Below are 18199 nucleotides of genomic sequence, written 5' to 3' on the forward strand. Positions count from 1 at the left end.
GGGAACTCATGTGCGACGTTTACATTGGGTAAGAGTTTGTTTTTGTCAATCTATTGTGCCTGTCTTTTGTCAATGGTATTCGTGTCTAACATTGTCATCCTTTCAAGTATTGCTCTTTGAGTGAAAAGGGAAATAGCCTGTGAGGATAACGACCATCATATAGTTTAAATACGCTATCTAGCTAACCATCCATGTTGAGTCTATGGGAATGCTAACTGCACAAATGTCAGTGTTTAATTGAAATGTAAAAAATGTATATAATTTTCCTCATGTTAATAAATCAATCTTTCAGATTCTATGCAGTTTGTTGAATAATTTGGAAAAGTGTGATTTATATTTAGCGACTGCTTCTCCCTGGCTACACAAGGTGAATAGCCTAATCAGGCTTCAATCTCTTCCTTCGCTCATCAACTAGCATGGGTTAAAAGAATAAACAGGGTTGACGATTTCTTCTTAAAATCAGCCATACATCCCTTTGTGGGATTCCCAGGGGGAATGGCAGCTTGTTGTGTGCAACAGGCAATTGAAACATTTCTAGCCTGCCTATTTATGAGTCACAGGGTTGATGCGTTTCTCTCAACCTGCTCAGTTTTCCACCACAAAACACTGGAAAATGTCCAAAGAGTAGAACCAGCTCACCTGCTTTTACAGTAGGATTTGACTATTAGATGTTCAAATGTTAGATATTTTTTTTAAAGGAATAGTTTCACCATTTTAAAAATGAGAGTTCAGTTCACGTAACAGGGTTGACCTTAAAATGAGGGACAGACGTAAATGAATCACTAATCACATGAAATAAATAATCTTCAGAAATGACTGTCAAAGCAACGAAATAACTAGGGCTTTATTTTGGGGATTAAGTGGGATAAAAATCGTCCTAGAAGTGACACAGGGTTGAATTTTTGCACTTTAGCAAGCCTTTTTTCATATAAAAAAACAGATTTAATAAATTCTCGGTGTGGTCTATATTAAAAAGGGCACTTCATATAATGTAACAGGCTTTTAAAATACCATATTGCCACACAATGTCTATAAAAATAGCAACAGATCTTTGTGGAACAACCTGTATATCACCAACAAACTGAAAACAAAAATGTAAAGGGGGAGGGGATAATCAAACAGACATAGAAAGGGTGCTGTGTTCACTTGGGTCCTTTGTTGAACAGTACACATCTTAAAATTGAAATCAACTCAAAATGGCTGCCTACTGTTCATAGAGTTGGGACAGAGGCCAAAAGGGTTGTGAATGGGTACATAGGGGACATGCAGTGACCAGCCCGTGGACGGAACATTGTGGGACACACCTCTCCGCTGTGGCTTGGGAAAGTAGACTCCTCCCCCTTCACCTCCCTTGACACAATCAGCAGAAACTCTGACTGCTGGGCCCGCCCGTAACCTATACTGACAAGCTGCAACAACCAAATCAGAGCACAGAGGGATGCCCGGATCACGTATAAGACACAAAAAATGTAACAGTTTTTTTTATGTTAATTTCCAATTCATGAATTGGATTGTTTGGGCGTTGAGGATTATGGGTCGAGGGAAGTCCAATAAAAGGAGGACATTTGGCTCCTCGTGGTGAGAGGCAGCGTTACCTGCTCAAACTTCCAGCCGTCAGACATGGTGGACACCATCTGGGTGAGCTCCTCCTCCTGGCACTGCAGCACCCGGTACACATGTTTCACTGGAGCCTGGGGAGAGAGCAGGGAGATGAGAGGGTATTCGAGTTGAGTGAATTCTTTCTACACACACGATGGAGCAGGTGCATTGATTAACAGTGCACTCACAGCCAAAGGCCAGCAATCCCCAACGGGTAGGGTGTAAGGGGGAGGATTTTTCAACGCCGACGACCAAAAAAAGCCGATAACGATTTTTATTTATTTGTAATAATGACAATAACAATACTGAATGAACACTTATTTGAACTTAATATAATACAATAAAAATCTATTTAGCCTCAAATAAATAATGAAACATGTTCAATTTTGTATAAATAATGCAAAAACAAAGTGTCGGAGAAGTAAAAGTGCAATATGTGCCGTGTAAAAAAGCTAACGTTTGAGTTCCTTGCTCAGAACATATGAAAGTTGGTGGTTTCTTTTAACATGAGTCTTCAATATTCCCAGGTAAGACGTTTTAGGTTGTAGGACTATTTCTCTCTATACCATTTGTATTTCATATACCTTTGACTATTGGATGTTCTTATAGGCACTATAGTATCGCCAGTGTAACAGCATAGCTTCCGTCCCTCTCCTCGCCTCTACCTGGGCTCGAACCAGGAACACATCAACAACAGCCACACTCGAAGCAGCGTTACCCATGCAGAGCAAGGGGAATAACTACTCCAAATCTAAAAGCGAGTGACGTTTGAAACAATATTAGCGCACACCCAGCTAACTAGCTAGCCATTTCACATTGGATACACCAGCCAATAAGCTGGTAGGCTTGAAGTCATAAACAGCGCTGTGCTTGCAAAGAGCTGCTGGCAAAACGCACAAAAGTGCTGTTTGAATGAATGATTACGGGCCTGCTGCTGCTCAGTCAGACTGCTCTATCGAATCAGACTTAATTATAACATAATAACACACAGAAATACGAGCCTTTGGTCATTAATATAATCGAATCCGGAAACTATCATTTCGAAAACAAAACGTTTATTATTTCAGTGAAATACGGAACCGTTCCGTATTTTATCTAACAGGTGGCAGGCATCCCTAAGTCTAAATATTCTTGTTACGTTGCACAACCTTCAATGCATGTCATAATTACGTAAAATTCCAGCAAATTAGTTGGCAATGAGCCAGGCAGCCCAAACTTGCATATAACTTGACTCTGCATGCAATGAACACAGGAGAAATGACACAATTTCACCTGGTTAATATTGCCTGCTAAACTGGATTAGTGTTTTTTTATAAGATAAGTTTAATGCTAGCTAGCAATTTACCTTGGCTTCTACTGCATTCGCGTAACAGGCAGATTACTCGTGGAGTGCAATGGTTAGAGCGTGGACTAGTTAACTGTGCGGTTGCAAGATTGAAACCCCTGACCTGACAAGGTGAAAATCTGTCGTTATTCCCCTGAACGAGGCAGTTAACCCACCGTTCCTAGGCCGTCATTGAAAATAAGAATGTGTTCTTAACTGAATTGCCTAGTTAAATAAAAAAGGTATAAAATAAAAACGTTAAAAAAATAATAATCGGAACTCGATGTCGATTTCCGATTGTTTTTTTAATTTTTAAATTTTACCCCTTTTTCTCCCCAATTTTGTGGTATCCAATTGTTGTAGTAGCTACTATCTTGTCTAATCGCTACAACTCCCGTACGGGCTCGGGAGAGACGAAGGTTGAAAGTCATGCGTCCTCCGATACACAATCCAACCAAGCTGCATTGCTTCTTAACACAGCGCGCATCCAACCCGACCAATGCATCGGAGGACACACCGTGCACCTGGCAACCTTGGTTAGCGCGCACTGCGCCCGCCCGCCACAGGAGTCGCTGGTGCGCGATGAGACAAGGACATCCCTACCGACCAAGCCCTCCCTAACCCAGACGATGCTAGGCCAATTGTGCGTCGCCCCACGGACCTCCCGGTCGCGGCCAGTTACGACAGAGCCTGGGTGCGAACCCAGGGACTCTGATGGCACAGCTGGCGCTGCAGTACAGCGCCCATAACCACTGCGCCACCCGGGAGGCCCGATTTCTGATTGTTATGAAAACTTGAAAATCGGCCCTAATTAAATCAGCCATTCCGATTAATCGGTCGACCTCTAATCCAGCCTAACTAATGCAACGTAAAACTTGACAACTTTTTTCCCTCTGGCCTTCGTTGATTTAGTCACCCTAATTCTGGCCATCCTACAAAAGGGTACACACACCAATAACTTTTGAATGGATTATGATAGACATGAGGTTTGGACCACTGGTTATCTACATAATTAACAAACTCAGCAAAAAATAAAAGTTCCCTTTTTCAGGACCCTGTCTTTCAAAGATAATTCGTAAAAAATCCAAATAACTTCACAGATCTTCATTGTAAAGGGTTTACACACTGTTTCCCATGCTTGTTCAATGAACCAGAAACAATTAATGAACATGCACCCGTGGAACAGTCGTTAAGACACTAACAGCTTACAGACGGTAGGCAATTAAGGTCACAGTTATGAAAACTTAGGACACTAAAGACGCCTTTCTACTGACTGAAAAACGCCAAAAGAAAGATGCCCAGTGTCCCTGCTCATCTGCGTGAACATGCCTTAGGCATGCTGCAAGGAGGCATGAGGACTACAGATGTGGCCAGGGCAATAAATTGCAACGTCCGTTCTGTGAGACGCTTAAGACAGCGCTACAGGGAAACAGGGCGGACAGCTGATCGTCCTCGCAGTGGCAGACCACGTGTAACAACACCTGCACAGGATCAGTACATCCGAACATCACACCTGCGGGACAGGTACATGATGGCAACAACAACTGCCCGAGTTACACCAGGAACCCACAATCCCTCCATCAATGCTCAGACTGTCCGCAATAGGCTGAGATAGGCTGGACTGAGGGCTTGTAGGCATGTTGTAAGGCAGGTCCTCACCAGACATCACCGGCAATAACGTTGCCTATGGGCACAAGTATATTGCCTATGGGAAGTTCACCTACCTGTGATGTTTTGCAGTCTCGTTCCCTGATCTTGTCCTTGAGGAGCTTTATTAATGATGTGATATTGTAGAATTCGGCTTCCTCCAGGACACCTTCAAAAACATACATTAAGAATCCATTCTGGCAGGAATGAGCAACATAATAAAAACAGACTGCAACAGAGGATACTTAAGAGCTGACGTTGGAAACCAACAGCTTCACTGTGCACATTAGTAGCAACATTCATCTCATATGTCTAGTCTTACCTTCCTCTGCCAGCTCCCTGTTGAGCACCAGCTTGCCATGCCTCAAGTAGTTCAGTACCGGCCCAAAGTATGTGGGGTCTCTGTCTATGAGATAGGCACCAGTGTCATCCTGTAAATGGAACAGATAGAAAATAATTAATGTCAAGACTTACAGTTCACCATTGTCAGACGAAGACCACCGAGTTGAGTGAAGAGAGGAAAACCACTGGACAGAAGTTAGAACACACAAAACCACACTGCATATATCAGGAAACAGAAACCCCAACATAAGCCCATATGAATGATGGAGGAAGCTACTGGGCTCATAATCCCTGCAAGTGTTGAGGAGTCACACACGCACAGCCGTCAACTATCACTTTTAGCCTTTATTCCCAGAAGCACTCAGAGTTCGATCCTCTTGAGCTCATAACCAGTGGGCATTCCCATATCCCAGTAAGTACTGTGAATAGAACATCCTGCCTTTATGTACATAGCTACCTCAAATACATTGTACCCCTGCACAGTGTTATGATACTGGTACTCCCTGGATATAGCTCTATTCTGGTATTTTATTCCTAGTGTAACCATTATTTTTAAACTGCATCATTGAGATGGGCTCATAAGTAAGCATTTCACAGTAGTCTACACCCATTACATGTGACAAATAAAATGTTGTAACCAGTGGTATTTAACATTTTATTTGTCACATGCACCGAATAATGGTGTAGACTACTGTGAAATGCTTACTTATGAGCCCATCTCAATGATGCAGTTTAAAAATAATGGTTACACTAGGAATAAAATACCAGAATAGAGCTATATCCAGGGAGTACCAGTATCATAACACTGTGCAGGGGTACAATGTATTTGAGGTAGATATGTACATAAAGGCAGGATGTTCTAAATCACAGTACTAATAGGAATGCCCACTAGTGATAAGTACTGCGATTAAAATATATATATATAAAAAAATCTTTGTCTCCTGGGGGAATGGGTTGTTGAAACAATTAGAGCAGAACAGAATGAAATTTGGAACAGGAGACTGAATTCACAGAAGGGACCAAGAGGGAAAACACGACTACACCATCTTCAATGCAAAACAAGACCGAACAAATTACACAACCACCCTCTTCATTCCATTGAAAAATACAGAAGTCATTGAGATAGTTTGTCAGCAATCTGCAGTTAACACTAGTCCACCGAGAACAGGGAAAAAAATAGATAGTTCAAGTTACATTTAAATAGAAATGGTGAGTGAATGTCATTCACCAAAAATGAGAAAGGGGGGGGGGGGGGGGGTGAAACCCAAAACAAATGTAACGCAAATCTCGTTAATGCAACAGGATGTGTGAGTTTGCATACTTTTTAGTACTTGGCCTCAGCGATCTAGACAAATTAGCTGAGGCATTGGGCTGGCAGCTGTCCCAACATAATTTACACAACACACGCTTAATTTTCATACTTTCCAGGCCTTGGTCAAACAAAGCTAGGCAAACACACACCTCTTCCTTCGCCATTGATAGACTGCCATCAAACGTTGTTAAACCCATTAGGTCTTTCCAATAATGAGAAACAGTCTCAGCGCATTCTCTAAGGTGCTGAACCTGAAGATTCGTGGCTGACTGACCTCCTTTCCACAGCAAAAATACCCCACTGGACCCCCATGGGTTATGAACTAGTCCAAATGCTCTGCATATCAGTTCCTTAATATTCTTCTGCACACATTCATTTAACCATAGTTACAGGTGGAAAGTACAGGAGAACAGAAATAGGTCAGTTAATAAGACTCATTTTCTGGTGTAGCGGCACCCCCCCCCCAAAAAAAAAAAACACTTACAAACTTAAGTCCTGCTAAATTAAACAGATGCAAGTACATAGTGAAAACATTACTGTGCCATGTTTGTACTTTGTGTGCAGCAATGAAGGCTCATAGACAGTTTTAAGAACAGGCCACCTAGATTTAGAAGCAGGCCTCTGTGTTGCCATATCTGTACATCGTTTCAGTCTGGTTGATGCGTCAGCTCTGAGCTGAACAAGTGGCCTATCCTAGTGTTACGCACATGTCAAGAGTGTGCAAAGCTGCCATCAAGGCACTATTATTCTACAAATGTAGAAAATAGTTTTTTTTTTAATAAAGAAAAACCCTTGAATGAGTTGGTGTGTCCAAACTTGACTGGTACTGTGCGTGTATATATTTTCGAAGAAGTCTTTTTAACAGTTTCCCCACCCGCCCGCCCCGCTTCTTCTTCCACCATTTTCAAGGCACACATTCATCAGGCTCACAGCCGTTGCATTTAGCTGAACAATTTATGATGGATTAATGTCTCAAGTTCTAAAATGAACAACTCCTTTTAGAAGCCCCTGAAAGCTTTCCCTTCATAAGAGGCCGTTAAAGGAGTTCCATCATGGCTGGGCTGGCAAAGGGGAGAAGAAAAAAAAACACTCCTGTCCAAAGCACTCTCTGGGTGGGGAATATTCTTGTAGAGGAGGAGAAAACAGGCGCAACGTAAAATATTTACTCTGCCTCGGAAACCATCAGTCGACAGGGAGACCGAGACACAGCTTACTGCTTCTTGATTACACGACCGACTGAGCTGGCTAACTTCTGGAATGTTCCATCGCCATGCGACCGGGCCACCAAGGCATGTACAGTCATCCATAGCATGTACAGTCATCCATAGCATGTACAGTCATCCATAGCTAGCCTATTTTTGCAAGGTGGTGCCGACGTGTCACTGGTTCTGGTGATTTGTGGCATGGTGTTTAGAGTGTGGCAGTGTGAAGGCAGCAGTGGAGGAGCAGGGAGCTGGTAGTGTTAAATATTATCACTGCCTCCCTCCCTCAGGCGGGAACCCAGCGCTAAATGCGGGCCACACATCTCACGCACGTTGAGAAAGCCTTCTAAGCAGGAAAATAGAGAGGAATATGAAAAGAATTAGATGCGAAAAGAACAAGAATTTTATGCAATGGAATACTTGAAATATTGATGTTGCGCTCAAAACCGGAGAGCTGGAATGTCACTTGAGTGGCCCTGCATTTGGTTCAGATGAGTAGTCTGATCTCACATTAACAAAGGAAAAAGTGATGAGGTTCTGTAAGCCTATGGTCCTGAAGTCATTAGATAGCGGACCATCCACAACTTACCTGACGTCTGACCCAGTATACTTGGCTGATAAAATACTTGTTCTACCGGCACTTTAAATTAGCCAAGAACTGTGCACAAAAAAATCTGTCAAAAATCAACTAAGATATGTGGCAGAAAGGACCCATAAGTCAGGTGATTATCTAATACTATTCCAAAAAAATTAAAGCAGGAAGAAGTGTCTTAAAATATAGATGCAGTTCCCTCTGGAAACAAGAATTTGGGAGAATCTTAGTTGTGGTGACCGTGCATGCGAGTGTACTACACCCCCCTACACACTCTCTCCCTGGCTTACCCCAATGTGCAAAACAGGCTCCAGTCAACATGAATAATGCAAAGCTCCTTCTGAAGCACATCAGCCTAGGTGACTGAAGACCAAGGCACTCATTTCCTGAGGTGGTAAACACAATACTGCATCGCCAAAAATAGAGCACTTGAATTAGCCATCAGTCTTTGGTGCTTCCTGTTCAAGTGAAGGGATGTGAAGTGACCAAAAAAATAAATAAATGGCCTTGCACCCCACCATGTGCAAAATGAATTCATGTATAAACATTTTTGAAAGGTGTTGGCTATAGGGCTGACTATGGTTGATGGGAATAGCTCTTTTTGTATTGAAGGTAGCCATTAGTCAAAGCTGCTGGCAGACAGGGATATGTAGTGCATTAGCCTGAGAGCCCAATCTGCACTTAGGCAGGGGATTGGGCTGGGCTGCTCCATTTATGATCAGCTGTTCACGTTTGGGCAAACCACCCAAAAACACACTGATTTAGGCTATTGAGAGATTAGGAGATTTGCATGAGCAAATGAAAATATGAAAGGAACTGAGAACAGTAAATCCAAGGGAATGTGTGGTAATGGAGATTAACGGTGCTAGTAGATGAGCGCAATGGAATATGATGGAGCATTACGAGAAACGAAACGCACACGGACGTTTTTTTTTTAAACTGACAAAACAGTGCTGAGATGGAGGTAGTGGTGGAGAGTAGACTCCAAAATAATTGATTATTCGAATCCTTGCCTGTCGATTCCCGGTGTCGACTCCCATTTCTGGGTGTCAAGAATAGATTCCGCTAGGAAGACTTCTCGGCTCCTAGGAATCAGCATTTTTGCAACGGAGGAGAGTGTTCTCGGAAGTAGCCAACGGCAACTACTCAAACTCTTGCATCCGTCACAGCAAATAAACTTAGGGGAAGGGCATAACTAGACAAGTAGGCCACCAGGCAGACCATCAGAGCTGAGCATTGGTAATCAAAAGCTGTATTTCGCAATTTCTTGTCTTACAATAGTTTCGCAAGATCATTACGTAGGGGCTAATCAATGAGTAGGCTAGCGTAAACTACTCCACACGCAACAGACCGAAGACTGAACATGCACTCATCTTTCATAGCGAAGCGAAAGAGCAAGCGACAGCGAGAGAGAAGGGGGCAGGCAGACAGGCTATATACTCTCACAATGCCTCGTAAATTCACCAAAAGTATAGGATTAGACTATCAATGAGTATGGTAAAACTATTCTACACTGAACAAAAATATAAAACGGCAACATACAATTTCAAAGATTTTACTGAGTTACAAGGTAAAATCAGTCAATTTAACTAAAAATTAATTAGGCCCTAATCTATTGATTTCACATGACTGGGAATACAGATATGCATCGGTTGGCCACAGTTAAATAAAGTAGAGGCGTGGATAAAAAAATAAATGTCCGCATCTGGTGTGACCACCATTTGCCTCATGCAGCACGACATCTCCTTCGCATAGAGTTGCTCGGGCTGTTGATTGTGACCTGTGGAATGTTGTCCCACTCCTCAATGGCTGTGCGAAGTCACTGGATATTGGCGGGAACATGCTGTTGTACACGTCGGTCCAGAGTATCCCAAATATGCAAATGGGTGACATGTCTGGTGAGTATGCAGGCCATGGAAGTAGTGAGACATTTTCAGCTTCCAGGAATTGTGTACAGATCCTTGAGACACAGAGCTGTGCATTATGCTGAAACACGAGGTGATAACAGTGGATGAATGGCACGACAACGGGCCTCAGGATCTTGTCACGGTATCTGTGCATTCAAATTCCCATCAATGAAATAAGTGTTTGTTGTCCATAGTTTATGCCTACCCAAACATAATCCCACCACGGGGCACTCTGTTCACAATGTCGACATCAGCAAATCGCTCACCCACACGCGGTCTGCCCAGTACAGTTGAAACTGGGATTTGTCCATGAAGAGCACACTTCTCCAGTGTGCCAGTTGTCAAAGGTGAGCATTTGCCCACTGAAGTCTGTTACGACACTGAACTGTTGTCAGGTCAAGGCCCTGGTGAGGATGAGGAGCACGCAATAAGCTTCCCTGAGATGGTTTCTGACAGTTTGTGCAGAAATTATTCCATTGTGCAAACCCAGTTTCATCAGCTGTCCGGCTGGCTGGTCTCAGACAATCCTGCAGGTTAAGTATGTGGAGGTCCTGGGCTGGCATGGTTACATGTGATCTGCAGTTTTGAGGTTGATTGAATGTACTGCCAAATTCTCTTAAACAACATTTGTGAGAAATTAACATTAAATTCTCTGGCAACAGCTGTGGTGGACATTCCTGCAGTCAGCATGCGAAATGCACTCTCCCTCAAAACTTGATACATCTGTGGAATTGTGTCAAGTGACAACAATACACAATTTAGAGTGGCCTTTTATTGCCCCCAGCACAAGGTCCATCTGTGTAATGATCATGCAATTTACTCAGATTCTTGATGTGCCACAACTGTCAGGTGAATGGAATATCTTGGCAAAGGAAAAATGGTCACTAACAGGGACTAAAGAGAATTAGAGAAATACGCTTTTTTGTGCTCATGGAACATTTCAGGGATCTTTTATTTCAGCTCATGAAACATGGGATCAACACTTTACATGTTGTGTTTATATTTTGTTCTGTGTACATTGTGCCAGTGAATTGAAATTGAACAAATGTCCATTTAATTAGGCCTAAAATGTGCAATAAAAAGTATTGTGCCTATAGTATATTTAATGAAAACCTGGCTGTTAATGTCCTAGGCAATAGAGCGCAAAGCGACTGAGCTAAACTTTTTGGAAAGGGCAAGTTCACTTCCTCATCCAGTCTCAAACGCAAATACTGTTCAGCAGCTAAAAATCGATTTATTAGGACGAAAGTCTCCCATGGATCGCTAAAATAATGATTATGTCAATTCCACAATTTAAATATTATGGGGACACATATAGGCTGCTTGGCAGCCAAGCACGAGTTATTAGTGTAGCCTATTATCTATCGTCTAGACATGACCTTGAAACATTTTCACGCCCAGTTACAAAAACCTCCACTCCAAGCTGCTGTCATAAGTGCAAATTGGAAAAAAAAAAAAAAAACAGGTGGCAGTTTGGAGAACTCATGGATTGTGTTTTAAATGCTCAAAAGTACGGTACAATGCGCACATTTTCCTTATTACAAAAATATATTGTGCAAAATATGTTGTTCAGTTACTATTAATACTCTGACCCTCAGTGACTGCCAGCAGCGGCAGCTCCGCCTCAGTGGGCGCAAAGGCCGTGCAGATCTTGCGCGAATTGCCAGCCATTTACTACGAGGGAGAACTGCCCATAGCAAACAGCACAAAGTAAATGGACCGTCCTGGTGCAATCAGTCAGAACTTCTGGAGCTCCGCTTTAGTCTCCTCCCAAAGAGTCTCTCGCACCAGACTGCTTACTTCCGCACGTGACCGTAGGTTGAAGATGGGAACTTAAAGGTGACTAGATCTGGTCTATCAGATGAAGCTAAAGCAAAATCTAATTAACTTGTAAATAAATAAAAAATCATAGGAGCCTGGGACCTGAAACCAGACAACTACAACGAACAAGAGTCGAAGGATTGACTAGCTAGAACCTTCACATCGCGGATCTAGTAGTACAAAAAAAAGCATGAGCAATTTTAATGTGGTTTGTCAGGTTCTACTCTAGGTGACAGGGTAAACATGTGCAGACTATAACAGCATAAAACCAGGTGTATTAAAGCATGATCAAATTAACTAGCCAGCTAGAGTAATTGTTCGAAATAGAGAATTTGTTAAGCAGCTAGCTAGCTATATAGTTAGCTCTCATGCCAAGTCTTTCTAAACTCATAACTAACCCGGAAATATGAAGTTACTTCAGAATGAACGTTAATGTTAAAAAGCATGATGCGCTAACAAGTTAAGTTAGATCAAGTTTTCACTTGCATTTTCGTGCTTGTGGCGTTCTCCCTAATGCTCTCGTTCGTTCCTGAGCTGTTTGCTCGTTCTAAGTAGTATAATCTATCCTGTTCAAAACAGTGGCAGCATGTGCAGCAGTGTTCATTCGGTTTTTGACATACCAAAAGTTTAATAGGTGTATTTATGTTGTTCAAATGCACAGATCACTTTATTTTTCTTCAAAATTAACTACCGGTAGTTCGAAAACTAGCATTACATTTCTGTCATGCTGCTTTGTTGACAACCACAATCTCGCGTACCGGGTATTCAGCGGCCGCAGCTGTACTAATTCCGTCCGAATAGGTTATAGCCTATAAACATGGCAAAGAACAGGCTTATCTGCATAGAGTGCGCTGCATCATCCAATGGGATCTGTCAAGGCTGCGCCCAGCAGGAATATTCTAGTTCCTACACCTCACCTATTTTCAAACAAAATAGGCCTTTATAAGTTAATAAGCAAAATGGGCAGCATCATGCTCATGCCAGTCCGCTCTAGAAAGCAACATGCGTCTTCCAAGTAGGACTGCAATAATGAAGTGGTTTGAATGTGTATGCGCACACAGCCGTTTCAGCGTGTTTTGGGAGTCAAGCAAAATAATATTCTGGAGTAGTTCCCCCCTAGGCGGAGGGAAGAAGTGAAATGCAAACTGCTGCTGACAGATGGACGAACAGAGTAGGGATGGGCATTGGGCACGGTTATTCGAATACTACAATATTCATTTATTTTTGACAAAGATTTTAGGCCCATTTCAATGAAAAGGCTGTCTACAATTAAATTATCTCTGTGACATTGCTACATACAAGGATAGACCATGACATTACAAAATGTTAGTAAAACAAGTTAGTGTGCCCCATAAACAATAAGTACCGGTAGCCTACACACTTTCCCGTGTGAAGCTTGTTATTGTTGATCAATCAAAGCAGCACTACTGTCAAGAGGCTCCATGTATGCAAAATTGAATTACAATTACACAATTAAGTTTTCTAAATGAGTAGGCTACAATGATTAACCAACAGGTAGGCTGTTTAATATGAGTTGTAGACAAGGACGCGAGGAGCGCAGCAAAAGCCTCAATTAGCCTCGATAGCTGGCTAACTAACTTAACTGGCTAGTGTAGCTAGCTTGCTTGTTTAAAAAATATATATATTTAATGCAGTCAAGACAGACACTCACAGCAACAAGTTTGTCCAACTTGCGAGTTGATTTGGCTACTTTCTGTGTCAGACACACCCAAGTGTACAACTGCAGCCCGCAATTTGGGGCCTTCCTGCATCAACTCAACCTTGTTCCAGATAAAACCGTGCCCGACAGGCGGGGACAGTCTACCGGTCGCCCCCGTTTCCAGCTAGCACAGAAGGTGGAGGTACACAGTGTGCTAGCTCGCTAGTTAGCACACTGTCGCATACACCTCCTTTATACCGGAGTCATCTTTGCTCCTGCATGCCAAACACCTGCCCTCAACATTAACAGAATTGCAGGAAAACAATGCCCGACACCCAGGGGCAAAGGACACTACCGGAGTGTACTAGCTATAGCTTGCTACCGTTGTCGACCCTGTCTCTTCTTGTGGGGTTTATCAGCGGTTGGCATCCAACGTTATGGTGAAATACCACCATCTACTGTATGGAGCCTATGTACTGTAATGAAACAGCAGGGAGCAGGTCTCGAACCATCGACCTTTGAGCCCGAGGTCCGGCGCGCTATCGACTGTGCCGCAAAAGCATGCTCATACGGCAGGGTCGATTTCCGCGCTTATAAACCCAGGGTCGTTACACTACCAAAGTCATAGCTTAAAAAAAAAAAAAGAGGATGCAGATGTAGGAATGCCCACATACAGGAACTCTGAATTTCGGACTGCAGTTCCACCCTTCAACACTGGCCCATGCTCCTCTTGCGCACCTCAATACCAGTCCATGCTAAAACAGAGTGCACCGCCTCTCTTTTAATGGTCACATACCTTTTTAGCAGATTTTATTGAGGGTGGGGCAAAATGCTTGTGTTCTTATCTCCAACAGTGCAGTAGTATGTAACAATACACACAAATCTAAAGTAAAATTATGGAATATATAACTTAGGCTGAGAAATGTCAAGAGTGGCATTGAATGAAATACTGTAGATACGCATGAATAAAGCAGTATGTAAACATTTAATAGTGTAACACTAGTCACTTTAAAAAGGGACCAATGATTCCATGTCTATGTATATAGGGCAGCAGCCTCTAAGGTGCAAGGTGGAGTAACCAGGTGGCAGCCAGCTAGTGATGGCTATTTAGCAGTCTGATGGCCTTGACATCGAAACTGTTTTTCCGTCTCTCTGTCCCAGCTTTGATGCACCTGTACTGACCTCGCCTTCTGGATGATAGAGGGGTAAACAGGCCGTGGCTCAGGTGGTTGTTGTCCTTCATGATCTTTTTGGCCTTCCTGTGACATCGGGTGCTGTCGGTGTCCTGGAGGGCAGATAATCACAGAGGGCAAACACTTGGGCAGACCGCACCACCCTCTTGGTTGCCGTACCAGGCGGTGATACAGCCCAACAGGATGCTCTCAATTGTGCATCTGTAAAAGTTGAGGGTTATTGGGGCCAAGCCAAATTTCTTCAGCCTCCTGAGGTCGAAGAGGCGCTATTGCGCCTTCTTTACCACACACCATAACAAATTATCAGTGATGTGTACGCTGAGGAACTTGAAGCTTTTCACCTTCTCCACTGCGGTCCCGTCAATGTGGATAGGGGCATGCGAGCAAGTCCCCATTGAAGAAAAATTTGTTTTTTAAAACACGCATTCCGACTATCCGGATATGCAAACAAAATGAACGATATAATAGTGTAATCATTTCAAAATGCCCAACCCTAGAACAGAGGCCCCTGATTCTCACCCAATACAAGCATATAGCCCATTCAGGGAGGGGAGTGACATCATCCCTTGGCTCCCCACCACACTTGGAAAAAGGCTAGAACATGAACTAAGCCAGTGAAATAGACATCCACACAAGCTGCTCCTTACAGACCAGACACACAGCCAGAGGGTGAAGGGGACTAAGGATGGTAGTCAGTGTGTGTTTAAAAACAGAGCCAAAGTGGGAGAAAGGATGGCAAGACTGACAGAAAAGAGAGAGATATGTTGGATATTATGGCATTTGCAGGGCAGGTTACTAGGCCTATTAGAAACAGTAACAAAGACAGCAAAATAATATTTCTTTATTTTGCCATTTTCTATCTGGCTTTTATTTCAGCTGTCAGTCAACGTTCACTGTGACAAGAAGAAAATCTAAATTGCATGACAATCTTATTTGTAACTAGGCCTACCTCTTCTAGCATTCTTCTCATTTTAAAAATGTCACAGCAGAACAATATTGGTCTACATTAACTCACGTTAACCTTGAAAAAACAAGTGCATGCATTTCATTATTATCATTGTGTGTGAGCAGCATCACACCAACTGGTGCTGCCCATCCATACACAACTGCTTCTTCCTCTATGCCCAGCGGATGAATAGGAAATTCATCACATGTGGCTGGAATGTCATTCATGCAAGCATTCAAACCAGTTAGCCAACGCAGTTGGGCACTGGTTCATTCCTCGCCATACAGTAGTCTGAATCCCTTATGCCGCATTTCCATTGAGGATTTACCCCAGTGTTTTAGCCAAAACACTCAGACTTCTGTTTCCATCTACACAGGCCAGCACCCGTCTTTCACTGGGCCACGGCTGACGGACCAGCTCTGACTTGGAGCCAACTCAAGGCCCTGGGTACTTTTCAGCTTGCATTGACATAATAGCCAACTGGACTGGGTCGCACACGTCCCACAGAATGTAGAACTCCTGTTTGTTCAGCGCACTGTTGACATCTGACACCGGAAATCCATGTAGCACATTGGGGGCGAAAAAAAGGAGCCCCATTCATTTTCAATGAAGGGAAGCTAAGTGAGAAGGGGACCGTTGGGTGATAATAGCATGGCTAAGGGAGCCTTAGGGAAGGACCAAAGTTGGAGAAAGCTGAACATTATGTAAATATTCTGCTATTGACCAATCGAAGCTCGCTATAGTTTCCAGCCCCTACTGGATTGTCTGCTGATATCTAGCGCCAACGAGGGTGAAACAAGCTTGGCGATCCAAATGTACTTGTTACACGGATCTAGGCCATGACTACCAACATTTTCACATGACTCTACATGTAAAATCGGTTTGCACTCAGTTCACAAGTACTCTCGGCAAGCAAACGCCATTGTTGTGTTCAAGCCTTAAAACAACAGTCTTGAATGATGCAGAGGTTGTTGATTCTGCTCGCCACAAGTATTTAGTGTCACAAGCCTGAAGGAAACATAAAAACACTAGTAGTGACGGGCATTCAAGTCTTTTCGGTGAGCCGGCTCATTTCACTCCATCCAGTAAACAAGTATTCTTATTTGGCTCTTCGTTCAAAATGCTTAAAGGGCAATTCCAGCATTATGGATGTGACATTTGCACACAAAATGAGAAACAAAATGTCTCACAGAATTGACTTATCAAGCATAAATGAAAATGTTAATGTGTATATTTGTAGAACCCTATAGGAGAAGAGTAGACACAATTACAAAAATGTAAGTAGTATCATTGAATTAAACAACTTGCGTTATGGATGTGACATATGGACAGGCATTCTTGGGAGAATGACACATTAGCAAAAGTCGGGGAATCTCAAAGTCTAAAGGTAAAATATTAATAGCCACTTTGAAAGTAAGGCTTGGCTACACACAAACAATGAAAATATTTCCAAAAAAACACACTTGAGGAAAATGTACAGTCATGGACAAAAGTTGAATGACAAATATTAATTTCCACAAAGTTTGCTGCTTCAGTGTCTTTAGATATTTTTGTCAGATGTTACTATGGAATACTGAAGTATAATTACAAGCATTTCATAAATGTCAAAGGCTTTTATTGACAATTACATGAAGTTGATGCAAAGAGTCAATATTTGCAGTGTTGACCCTTCTTTTTCCAGACCTCTGCAATCCACCCTGGCATGCTGTCAACTAACTTCTGGGCCACATCCTGACTGATGGCAGCTCATTCTTGCACAATCAATGCTTGGAGGTTGTCAGAATTTGTGGGTTTGCGTTTGTCCACCCGCCTCTTGATGATTGACCACAAGTTCTCAATGGGATTAAGGTCTGGGGAGTTTCCGGGCCATGGACCCAAAATATCGATGTTTTGTTCCCTGAGCCACTTAGTTATCACTTTTACCTTATGGCAAGGTGCTCCATCATGGTGGAAAATTAATTGTTTGTCACCAAACTGTTCCTGGATGGTTGGGAGAAGTTGCTCTCGGAGGATGTGTTGGTACCATTCTTTATTCATGGCTGTGTTCTTAGGCAAAATTGTGAGTGAGCCCACTCCCTTGGCTGAGAAGCAACCCCACAAATGAATGGTCTCGGGATGCTTTACTGTTGGCATGACACAGGACTGATGGTAGCGCTCACCTTGTCTTCTCCGGACAAGCTTTTTTACGGATGCACCAAACAATTGGAAAGGGGATTCAGAGAAAATGACTTTACCCCAGACCTCAGCAGTCCAATCCCTGTACCTTTTGCAGAATATCAGTCTGTCCCTGATGTTTTTCCTGGAGAGAAGTGGCTTCTTTGCTGCCCTTCTTGACACCAGGCCATCCTCCAAAAGTCTTCGCCTCACTGTGCATGCAGGTCCACTCACAACTGCCTGCTGCCATTCCTGAGCAAGCTCTGTACTGGTGGTGCCCCAATCCCGCAGCTGAATCAACTTTAGGAGACAGTCTTGGGTGCCCTGAAGCCTTCTTCACAACAATTGAACCGCTCTCCTTGAAGTTCTTGATGATCCGATAAATGGTTGATTTAGGTGCAATCTTACTGGCAGCAATATCCTTGCCTGTGAAGCCCTTTTTGTGCAAAGCAATGATGACGGCACGTGTTTCCTTGCAGGTAACCATGATTAACAGAGGA

At 43.0% G+C, this 18199-nt stretch overlaps 1 protein-coding gene across 4 annotated transcripts in view; it reads right to left on the reverse strand.

The window, feature by feature from the left end:
• Nucleotides 1–18199, reverse strand: part of LOC139368145 (potassium channel tetramerization domain containing 5b) — a 35215-nt gene that overhangs the window by 12238 nt on the left and 4778 nt on the right. For 2 of the 4 annotated variants that reach the window (XM_071106739.1, XM_071106738.1), the window contains exons 2-5: nt 4893–5001; nt 4648–4739; nt 1596–1691; nt 1305–1409 (exon numbers count right to left, since the gene is read on the reverse strand). In XM_071106739.1, coding sequence (XP_070962840.1) covers nt 1305–1409; nt 1596–1691; nt 4648–4739; nt 4893–5001 — 402 coding nt within the window. The remainder of the gene's footprint in view (nt 1–1304; nt 1410–1595; nt 1692–4647; nt 4740–4892; nt 5002–18199) is intronic. The other 2 variants (XM_071106741.1, XM_071106740.1) reach the window with 1 other exon arrangement.

Source organism: Oncorhynchus clarkii, chromosome 16 (assembly GCF_045791955.1).
Source record: "Oncorhynchus clarkii lewisi isolate Uvic-CL-2024 chromosome 16, UVic_Ocla_1.0, whole genome shotgun sequence".
Taxonomy (NCBI): domain Eukaryota; kingdom Metazoa; phylum Chordata; class Actinopteri; order Salmoniformes; family Salmonidae; genus Oncorhynchus; species Oncorhynchus clarkii.